At 34.9% G+C, this 11,046-nt stretch overlaps 1 protein-coding gene across 1 annotated transcript; it reads left to right on the forward strand.

Annotated features, from left to right (window-relative positions):
* The first annotated feature begins 496 nt into the window (after positions 1-496).
* LOC143564585 (vacuolar protein sorting-associated protein 54, chloroplastic-like) lies at positions 497-10,439 on the forward strand. Its single transcript, XM_077051814.1, has 20 exons — positions 497-1,315; positions 1,411-1,473; positions 1,616-1,695; positions 1,966-2,083; positions 2,169-2,243; positions 2,345-2,501; positions 2,601-2,689; positions 3,852-4,090; positions 4,168-4,339; positions 5,186-5,269; positions 5,363-5,545; positions 6,408-6,496; positions 6,592-6,745; positions 6,825-6,906; positions 7,389-7,468; positions 7,560-7,721; positions 7,808-7,875; positions 8,569-8,649; positions 8,762-8,992; positions 10,284-10,439. Exons 1-19 carry the CDS (start codon positions 497-499, stop codon positions 8,898-8,900), a joined length of 2,934 nt encoding a protein of 977 aa, XP_076907929.1. The 3' UTR covers positions 8,901-8,992; positions 10,284-10,439.
* Positions 10,440-11,046: the final 607 nt, after the last annotated feature.

Below are 11,046 nucleotides of genomic sequence, written 5' to 3' on the forward strand. Positions count from 1 at the left end.
ATACATTGCAAATAGTTGTAGCCGTCTTTCGCTTGTTTTCGATACACCTAAAAGAATTTCGAATATTCAGATAACGATTTAGAAGACGCTGCATACTAAATCTTAAAAGATACATAATTAGATATGGTAGAAAAGAATATATACAAGTAAACAACTAATATTACCATCACATAAAGTAAAAATAATTTTTTAATGACGAATTTTGGAACCCGACTAACCTGACCTTATTAACCCGAACCTTAACAGTGTCGGGTTGCGGGTGACCCAATTAACAGCCGGGTATAGCTTTTGTCTAAAATAGGGTCGATCATGATACCAAGGCTGCAACGCACCACGCCAGTCCATCGTCCCCACTTCCGATCTACATCTCCTGCAACTTCTTCTTCTTCATCTCTTATATTATTATTATTACTAGGGTTTCCATTCACTAAACGCAATCAAAGCCATCAATTTCAATTCAATTGCTTAATGCTCTGCAAATCCTGAAGAAGCAACCATGGATCCAAAACCTTCTTCCCACCGGTCCACCCGCCATACTTCATCGTCATCCTCATTATTGCTATCCAAAACACTCTCGGATGCAAGCACTCAAAGCTTATCCTCCATCCTCAACAATCCACACCTCTCCGACACCTCCTGGTCCGCCTGGTGGTCTTCCTCCACCGCCGCCGTTCAAATCCCCGACTTCACCCCGCCCGCCGTACACAAAACCCTAGGCCTTGAAATATCCCGATCCGATTTCACATCTTATGTTTCTTCAATCGCAGATCACTTTAACCGATTCGAAGACATTCGGAACCACTCTAACAAAGAGAGAAACGATAATAATAATAACAATAGCAATAACATTGATGATGAGAATGCTGAGGATGCAATTGCAGGTGAAGCGCTGGTGGCGTGTTTACGAGAAGTCCCGGCTTTGTATTTCAAGGAGGACTTTGTGCTGGAGGACGGCGCGACGTTTAGGGCCGCTTCGTCGTCGTTTTCGAATTCGGTGTCGGAGGATGTGAATCTGCAGGAGAAGTTGTCGCAGTATTTGGATGTGGTGGAGCTGCATTTGGTGAAGGAGATCTCGCTGCGGTCGAACTCGTTCTTCGAGGCGCAAGGCCAGCTGGAGGATTTGAATTTGAAGATTGTGGAAGGGTGTGGCAGGATCCGGGAACTGAAGGAGACGATTCGGATTTTGGATGGGGATTTGGTGGATTCCGCGCGCCAGATTCAGGATTTGAATCATACCAGGAGCGATTTGCTGGCGTTGCAGGAGAAGCTTAGGGTTATATTATATGTTAATCAGTCTCTTGCTGCTCTTAATTTGGTATGCTGTGTGTGTTTTTTTATGTGTTAAATTGTTAGATTGAATCACATTGTTATCAAATACACAACATTGTTTCTTGTTTATTTGTTTTGTAGCTTGTCTCGTCTGGTGATTGTGCGGGAGCTTTAGACGTCACTGATGATTTGAAGCATTTTCTGGTACATGAATATGATGCCTTTTTACACTTAATTAGTTTGTTGTTATTAGTTATAGGTGAATGATATGTTGAGTACAATGTTTATGCTAATTTTTGAAACATCAAATTGAACTGAATCTATATCTAATCCTTTTTGATTATAGAATGGCGGTCAACTTACTGGCTTGCATTGCTTTCGTCACCTTGAGGATCATGTATCTGCTGCCATTAATTCTGTAAATAGGTTAGTATGCCTAGCAGTTTATTGTCAATGTGATTAATTCTTCCAGGTCAAGAATTTAATGAAAAACTTTGTTGCTTTATTAGTTTTTACCACGAAAAGATATTTATTTAAACACTTTAAGAACTTTAAACTTATACATAGATAATTCTTATAAGCCGCTGTACCCTAACCGATTTTTTTAATAATAATTATTACGTTATGGTTGAAATTAGCCGTTTTGATGATGTACATATCTTTCTGTGTTGTGACTTATGGTGTTTATACTTGTAGCATTCTTTCAGCAGAGTTTTTACGTGTATCTGTTAATGAGGCTGGAGATAAAGACGCGTTAATATTATCTAAAGCAAAAGCAAGGATAGCCTCACCAGGAATTGAAGAAGATAATGAAGTATGAATAAATCATATGCTAATTATGTTTATTGCTGATTATGTGTTTCAAATGTGAGATTAATGGTGCTAATTATGTGATACAGGAATATTGGGATCAAGAAGATACCTCTAGTTTCCATGATCGACTTCTACCTCTTATTATAGGCTTACTTAGAACCGTGAGTACCTTAATAGTTTATATATATATATATATAGTATATATGATCTATGTGGAAAGAAATTATGACAGTTACATTTATGTAATCTTGATTTTTTCCAGGCAAAACTTCCAAGTGTGTTGAGAATATATCGTGATACGGTTATATCTGACATGAAAACTGCTATTAAGTCAGTTGTTGCAGAGCTGCTTCCGGTTCTTGTTGCCAGACCTTTGGACTCTGATTTTAAATCAGGCGACCGGGTTGTTGATGCGGATGGTGCGCATAACTTATTTGTGTTCAAAATTTAATCTTTTTATAAACTAATTACGGATTTTGAAAATAATTGATGAGACAATATTTCTTACATATGTACAGGTGGAGGCTCATCACTTGCAAATAAGTTAAGAAGCCTTTCTTCTGAAAGCTTTGTTCAACTTCTAGGAACTATTTTCAAGATTGTACAGGTAATGTATACCTTATTGGTTTCTTGCGTGCGCCCGAACTTTGATGTAAGATTAGTTGGATTTCTTTAACTATGCAACTAATTACAATTAAGTTCTTGTGGTAATGATGATGCCATGAAATGGTAAAAATGTTAAAAAGTACATACTAGGAGTATACTATGAGAACACAAGATATATGCATGTTAAGAAGTTATGTGGACTACTTGCATAGTTGCATGCTAAGAATTTTGTGACCGGAGATTATTCTTTAAGTTGGATATATTAAGAGATCTAAATTGGTGTAAAAGAACCAAACAATCAGTGAATCGTTAGGCGAGAAGTTCATTTATGTTCGTTTATTTTATAAAATAATGAACATGAACAAAGTTTTTTGTTCCATTTAATTAAACGCACGAACATGAACACATGTTTTGCTCGTTCATTTACATTCGTGAACGCCTGTTTATGCTTGTTTATTTTCGTTTGTTTATGTCTTCTTTTATGTTGGTTTACTTATGTTAGTGACTATTGTAGCCCACTTAATTATGGTAATAAATTAATTCTTAGGCCAACCCACTTAATTATTTTACCTGAGTTACCCGATCATGATGATGATGAAAGTATGAAACTCTTAACTCCATTTGTTCATTTATGTTCATGAACTGTTCGTTTAAAATGTTATTGAGCGAACGTAAACGAACACGAACATGTTCATTTTCTTAATGAACGAACATGAACAAGAAAATCCGTTCGTGTTCAGTGGAAGTTAAACGAACATCACAGAATGAATCGGTGAACGAAAACAAACAAATTGGCTAAACTCCCAAATATTATTGATCAAGAAAACTTGACTCAAAAACTTGATTACATGTATTTAAATAACCTAGCCAATCCTAGCTAGGCTCAAACTCCTTATTAGATGCAAACTCTACTATACCTAAACTTGAAATTGATGCACACTAATTATCTAATCCAAGTTGATTAGTGATTTTTGATTTTGCCCCTCTAGTCACCAACTTGTGATAACGGATCCACCCAATCCATGACCGAACTTGTAATTGGGCCGGGAATTAGTCTCGGTCCACAAACATGAATATGCCCTTGTTCTTGTTTGTTCGGTTCGTTTACAGGCCTAAGTGCATCAGTAAATGTAACTTGATTTATATTCTACTAGTGAATGCAGGCACACTTAATTCGAGCTGCTGAAGTTAAAAAAGCCATTGAATGGATGATGTCAAATCTTGATGGTCACTATGCTGCTGACTCAGTTGCTGCTGCAATTGCTCATGGTGCTTTGGCTTTGACTTCAGAAACATCTTCAACAACTGACAGTCAATCCGAATCCTTCCCTCTTCCAACTCAAAAAAATCTTATTAAGGTTTCGCCAGCCACAAATTCATCAAACTTGTCAAAAAATTTCAGGTCAACCCGAACCCATTTTGACCCATTAGTTATCTGCCCCTCGGGATCTAATACTGTGAATGTGTTTTTGTTGACAGAGCTGATGTATTGAGAGAAAACGCGGAAGCAGTGTTTGCTGCGTGTGATGCAGCTCATGGAAGATGGGCAAAGCTGCTTGGTGTTCGGGCTCTTCTTCATCCGAGGCTGAGGTTACAAGATTTCTTAAATATATATAACATGTCCCAAGAATTTTTAGCTGCAACAGAGAAGGTACTATTATTATTTATAGTTCCAAGTTTGGAAATTGACATAAATATGCATTCTTATCTAGGGGTGTAAACGTGTTGAGCCGAGCCCAAGTTTGTCTAGGTTCGGGTCGGCTTGCTTGACTTACCAGAGCTCGATCTCAACTCATTTAATTCACTAGAGCTTGAGCGTGGCGTTTAGAGCTCTATTTTTAAAGCTCGAGCACAGCTCGTGAGTAGTTTTCAAGCTCGAGCTCAGCTTGTGATTAGTTTTCAAGCTCGAGGTCGGCTCGTTTATTATTTTTAGGTAGTTTTTATGCATTTATAATTATCTTTTATATGTGTTCTAATTATTGTAATATGTAACCGAATGTTTATCAGTTGGAAGTATTTATTATATTTTATTATATTAATGGTATTAAAAATTATGCATATTTAGGCTCGTGGGCCAGCTTGAGTCGTTTATCATTTTTTAATTAATTTATATACATTATATTTATTGTATTTTTAGTTATTGTAATTATATGTAACATAATATATTCTATATACTCATTTTATCATAATTTTGCATATAATATTGATTATTATAAAAATATATTTGATAAATACATATTGTATACGTAATAGTCTCGCGAGCCAGCTCGAGCTTGTGAAATTAAGCTCGGGCTCAGGCTTGTTTACTAAACAAGCTTGCTTATAAGCTCATGCTCCTATAAGCTCAGCTCAATTTGAGCTTTTAGTGAGCCGATCTCTAGTAGCTCACGTGCAGCCTTGAGCCGATCTCTAGTAGCTCACGTGCAGCCTGGCCTGTTTACACCCCCTATTCTCAACTATACTTGCTTATGATATGAATTTATGCTACCATGAACAGATTGGTGGAAGGTTGGGATATAGCATTCGTGGAACATTACAGTCTCAAGCCAAAGCTTTTGTTGATTTCCAGCATGAATCTCGGGTAGTTATTGGATTTTGTGATTGGTTAACTTAATGCTCAGTTTATTGGGGTCATGATTTACGAACAGTTGAACACTTGTTTTTATTATTGTAGATGACGAAACTGAAAGCAGTACTTGATCAAGAAACATGGGTTGAAGTAGATGTTCCTAATGAATTCCAAGCGATCGTGGATTCACTTTTTAGATTGGAGTCTGACTCTGAAGATAACCTGGCTGCCAACAGTGCAGAACAGTCATCTCAGTCTGTTGATGGAAGTTTAGATTCCAATGGGCAGGTGAAGTCTTTATTCTCTGTATGTTTAGCGGTGCAAACAAGCTGAGCCGAGCGTGATCTTTACTAGGATCACTTAACTTACAAGACCTTGAGCTCGGGATCGGCTCGTGAGTAGTTTCTCAAGCTCGAGTTTGGTTTGGGCTCGGTTCGTTTATTATATATTAGTTAACTTATATACATTTTTAATTATATTTTATGTTTATTTTAGTTGTAAGTTTTGTATGTGGCATATTATTTACTAATTATTTATTTTTATCATAATTTTATACATAATTATGGTTATCATATAAAGGATTAGGGCCGCTTCAGAACTTCGAAATATTTTAAGATTTTTAAGAACTCTTAACAACCAATAATTTTATTTATTTATACTATATATTAAGTATTATTTGAGGGTAGTTTGTCATTTGTTACATATAATTGTTTTATTATATATGTGTGTGTGTGTGTGTGTAATTTGGTTATTATTACACACATGTAAACTTGTGATTACATACAAGAAATGACAAAACCACCCTCAAATAATATTAGTTATATAAAGTAAATAACAAAATGACTGGTTGTTAGGAGTTCTTGAAGTTCTTAAACCTTTTAGGGTTCTAGAGAGATCCAAACTCTATACATTTAAGATATTCAATAATAGATATATAAATAATAGGCTTGCCAGTTTATGAAACAAGCTTATTTTTAGGCTTGAGTTCATTTGAGCTCTGCTCAGTTTAAGCTTTTAGCGAGCTGATCTCATGTATATCACGAGCGACTTGGCTCGTTTACACCCCTAATTCTCTTTCAAGGGCTATTAGAATGAAGTTGATGTCAATGAAAAAACGAGGAGTTTCTAATTTCTAATTTCTGTTTTTTAGGTTAACAACATTAAAGAAAAGAACGGACACACAAAATCTTCTGTTCATTTAATTTCATTCAGAGGTGTCGGGTACCACATGGTAAACTGGTTAGTAATCTTCTACAAACCCATTATAATATTTAAGAATCTTGGTTTTTAAATGCTATTATAATAATAGTATTAATTAAAATCTTGTTTGTCAGTGGCTTGATCTTGCTGAAGATGTTATCCGAGTACATTGATATGAACACTGTTTTGCCAGCACTTTCATCCGAGGTTATTCACCGTGTACTTGAAATGTTGAAATTTTTCAACACAAGGACATGTCAGCTTGTTCTTGGTGCAGGTGCCATGCAGGTAATTATATTGTTACAGGGGCAGAATGATGAATATTAAATGCGGGTTATAATTATATATGGTCCATATGGAAATGCAGGTCTCTGGTTTAAAGTCTATTACATCCAAACATTTGGCACTTGCAAGTCAGGTTATAAGTTTTGTGCATGCTATTATGCCTGGTAGGTGCTGTCTTGTACTCTCATATAATTGAAAAAAATTTATTCATTGGAATATTAGGCCTGTAGATAAACCGAACTTTCAGTGAATCGTTTGACGGAATTATGTTCGTTTATTTAGTAAATAAATGAACACAAACAGATGTCTCGTTCATCCGATTATGTCCATGAACGTTCGTATATTAGGCTCAACAATTTTTTCACATTACTTTTAATTAGCTCAGCTTATCTTTGTTTGTGAACCATTTGTTTATACTGTTAATGAACAAAACATTAATGAACATGAACATGTTCATCTTCTTAACAAACGAAGATGGACAAGAAAACCTGGTTCACTTAATGTTCGTGTTTGATTATTTGTCAGGTTAAACCTAAACAAACGAACACCAGCATATGCCGTTCATGTTTGTTCGGATTGTTTACAGGCCTAGGGAATATACTTTCTTAAATTTTTAATAATACCTTTACATATGTTTGTATTCAAGAAATTAGGAAGGTTCTTATTTTGAAAGTACCTGACGCACGAAAAGGAATGCTGTTATCAGAAATCGAACGCGTGTCACAGGTAGTGTGTGTGTGTGTGTGAAACGTATATACATAACATGAATATTAATTATTTATATTTTATATGAACTTTTAGTTTTTCATGATTTTAGGATTATAAAGTGCATCGAGATGAAATTCATACAAAACTGGTGCAAATAATGAGGGAACGGTTGTTAGTTCATCTTCGTGGATTGCCACAAATTATTGAAACATGGAACCGAGTTGATGAAACCGATGTACAACCGAGTCAGTTTGCTCGATCACTCACAAAGGTAATAAATTAATTGACTGTAAATTTACTTGATTTATATTTTATTTGTTTTTTATTAAATAAATTTTGTTGTACAAATATTTTCAGGAAGTTGGATATCTTCAACGTGTGCTTTCTCGGACTTTGCATGAAGCAGATGTTCAAGAAATATTTAAGTGAGTCTTTTTAACAATAATTTTTGGTAGGCTTGTAAATGAACAGAATGAACACGAATGGAGCAGCTCGTATTCGTTTGTTGAACTTTAACCGAATAAACGATTGAACATAAGCAATTAAGCAAACGGGGTTTTCGTGTTCGTGTTCATTAAGAAAATGAACATGTTCGTGTTCATTTGTTAACAGCATAAACGAACGGTTCACGACCGTAAACAAACAACATAGATGACGAACATAATTGAGCTAAAACCAGTAACAATAGATAGTGCCTAAAAAGTTATTAAAACTAGTCTAAGTTGTAATGGGCCAAAAAAATTTAAATGAATATATTAGCGAACGTAAAGGAACAAACGTAAACTAACTAACAAACATAAATACATCAGCGTTCACAAACATAAATGAATGAACAAAACATGTGTTCATGTTCATTCGTTTAACTAAATGAACAAATTTTTTGTTCATGTTCTTTCGGTTATTAAATAACTGAACTTCCTGTCAGATGATTAACGAATTGTTCACTTAACGTTTGGTCTGTTTACAGTCCTAATAATTCAAATAAGACTTCTAATGCTAGAGCTATAGGCTTTTGTTTGATCGTTTTATGGATTTTGATCTATATTAAACGCATGGTTTTGAGTCGACCAATATTTGTACTAATAATTATAATTACATTATATGTATCTATCTTACAGAGAAGTGACCGTTATCTTTGACATTCAAATCTCTGATGCATTTGCAAATGTGGATATTAACACTCCACAAGCAAAAGCCAGGTTTTAATTTTTTTTTCATGTTTACTAATTATTATTATTATTATTATTATTATTATTATTATTATTATTATTATTACATGTTTTATAATCCTTTATGTTTACTTTTTGTTAGGCTTAATTGTGAAATTCAGCACATTCTTGGATGTATCAAATCACTTCCTTCTGCCAAGTTGAATATCGATTCCGGGATTCCCATTGCAGGCCAACTCGAGTCGTTAATCGAAAGAATATCTGCTGAACCAGATCAATAATATTATATTTGGTAGCTACTTTCTTTAAGCATTCACAAAGACCGTGCATATATCATTATTCAAGAGAATCGTCATAATGCAAATGAATTGAGGTAATTACTTTATTATAATAGTAATTATAATTACTTATTACCCAATACCCACTAATGATTAGAGGTGACAAGATGGGTGGGCCGGGTAACGGGCCAAAATATCTTGTTAAAAAGGATCATTTTTGGTGCAAGTGGAGATTGGGTTGACCAAAACACTTGTTATAGCACTCTTGTATAGAGATGTTCAAAACGGTTTGGGACTAGGAACCGGAACCGGTTCCTAACCGGTTCCTATATTCAAAACCACCTTTTAAACCGGTGCCAGGCTCGAACCGGTTAGGGAACCGAACCGGTTCTCCCACCCTCGGACCCCTAACCTATCTAACCGGTTCTTACCGGTTCCTAACCCGGTTCCTGTACCGTAACCGGTCAAAAAACGGCTATTTTTGACCCCAACGGTCAAAAAACGGCCAAAAAAAACGGTTAGGAACCGGTTCCGGTTCCAGAACCGGTTCCGGTTCGGTTCCGGTTCCTACCCGCCCCCACTCAGAAATGCAAGAACCGGTCACGGATCATCGGGTTGAATCAGATAGGGTCCGGTTCCTACAAAAAACGGGTAGGAACCGGTTCGGGTCCGGTTCGGGTCCACCGGTTCGGTTCCTGGAACCGGTTTTGTTGATCATCTCTACTCTTGTATACTTTAGAGATAATCAGTGTTAATTATGATTGCATAATGGTTTAGGATGTTTTATGTTTAAAAAGTTGTTGGGTTGTCCCACTCGATGCAACCGGAATTCTATATATGTATATCTACAATCAGACCTATCAAAGAGCGTCCAAAAGTCGTTTACAATACCAAAAAATACTTTATTGCGAATACAACTCCAATTTCAATAAAATTTATATCATTTTAAAAAAAATTTAAGTGTTGCTAGAGTTGGCCCGCACACTGCGATGGGAGTTTATTAAAGCATGTATGAATTCTGTTTGCAACACAAGAATTCTTTCTTTAATGCAACTCTGTATTATTAAATTGTATCAGAATGTTGAGAAAAAAATAAAGCTTATAATTGTTGTGTATTTAGAATTGTTTTGAAAATTAAAAAAGAAACGTTATTATAAAAAATAAAGTTAAAAGATGAATATCATTATAAAATTTAATGGTTAAACTTAAAGATGTATATTGTTTACAGTATACTTTTAGGGGTGAAGTTTAAACTTAAAAAGAAAATGTAGCAAACTGTTATTGGTCAAGTTACTATCCATGATTTTTGGCTGTTTGATTGTGATTGTGATTGTGATTGTGATTCTGATATTCCTTTATTATTATTATTATATTTTGTTGGCTCAGGTTGCAGTTTTCCATACAAATTTTGTGAAGAGAATGAGGCTACTTTTGGTTCGGAATGTATAATAATTCAATGGTATAGATGATAGAATGATGTAACAAGTTTGATTTTGTTGGTGTTTTTATTTTCTTATCTTACCTAGGTAGTGAATTTGCATTGGTTATTTGGTTACAGTATTATGTATGGATTTGAGTGAGCACAACCATCAAATAGAATTTTCAAAATTGAAACAATGTTATTCTGATGAATATAGTTTATAACAAAATTAAGATATAATTGGTAAGTTATTTAGAATACATTGAAATATTAAAAAGTTAATGACTTCACAATCCGAATGGTTCATAAAAGAAAACACTAAAATATCAATGTGAATCAGCCTATTAGTTGTTTAGTTGTATTGTCGGTGACTACAAAATTGGTTTAAGGTTGCTAACAAATGAGAATGGTAGAAATGAGTATACTGTGCAACCTTAAATACACATGCAAGTGGTAGTTGATAAATGCAAAGATTATCCATGTCACGTTGTTTGACTTAGAAGACGCCGGTATACTGTAACATGTGAACAACTTTAATGATTATTTAATTAATTCTCTTGCTTTGATTTTCACCTCTCAAACGCCTTAGGGTGGTTTCATCTCTTAACGGATACATTTAGACGTAAACAAACAGCTTCTTAGACTTTCTAAAAGTTAAGGTAGGAGGCATGCTAGAAGAAATGTAACAAGATTGATATTTACCGGAGTGATGAACCCTCAAGATAATAA

Source organism: Bidens hawaiensis, unplaced genomic scaffold (assembly GCF_021521415.1).
Source record: "Bidens hawaiensis isolate Kalapana, Puna unplaced genomic scaffold, B.hawaiensis_p1.1 tig00022042_1, whole genome shotgun sequence".
In the NCBI taxonomy this organism is placed as follows: Eukaryota; Viridiplantae; Streptophyta; class Magnoliopsida; order Asterales; family Asteraceae; genus Bidens; species Bidens hawaiensis.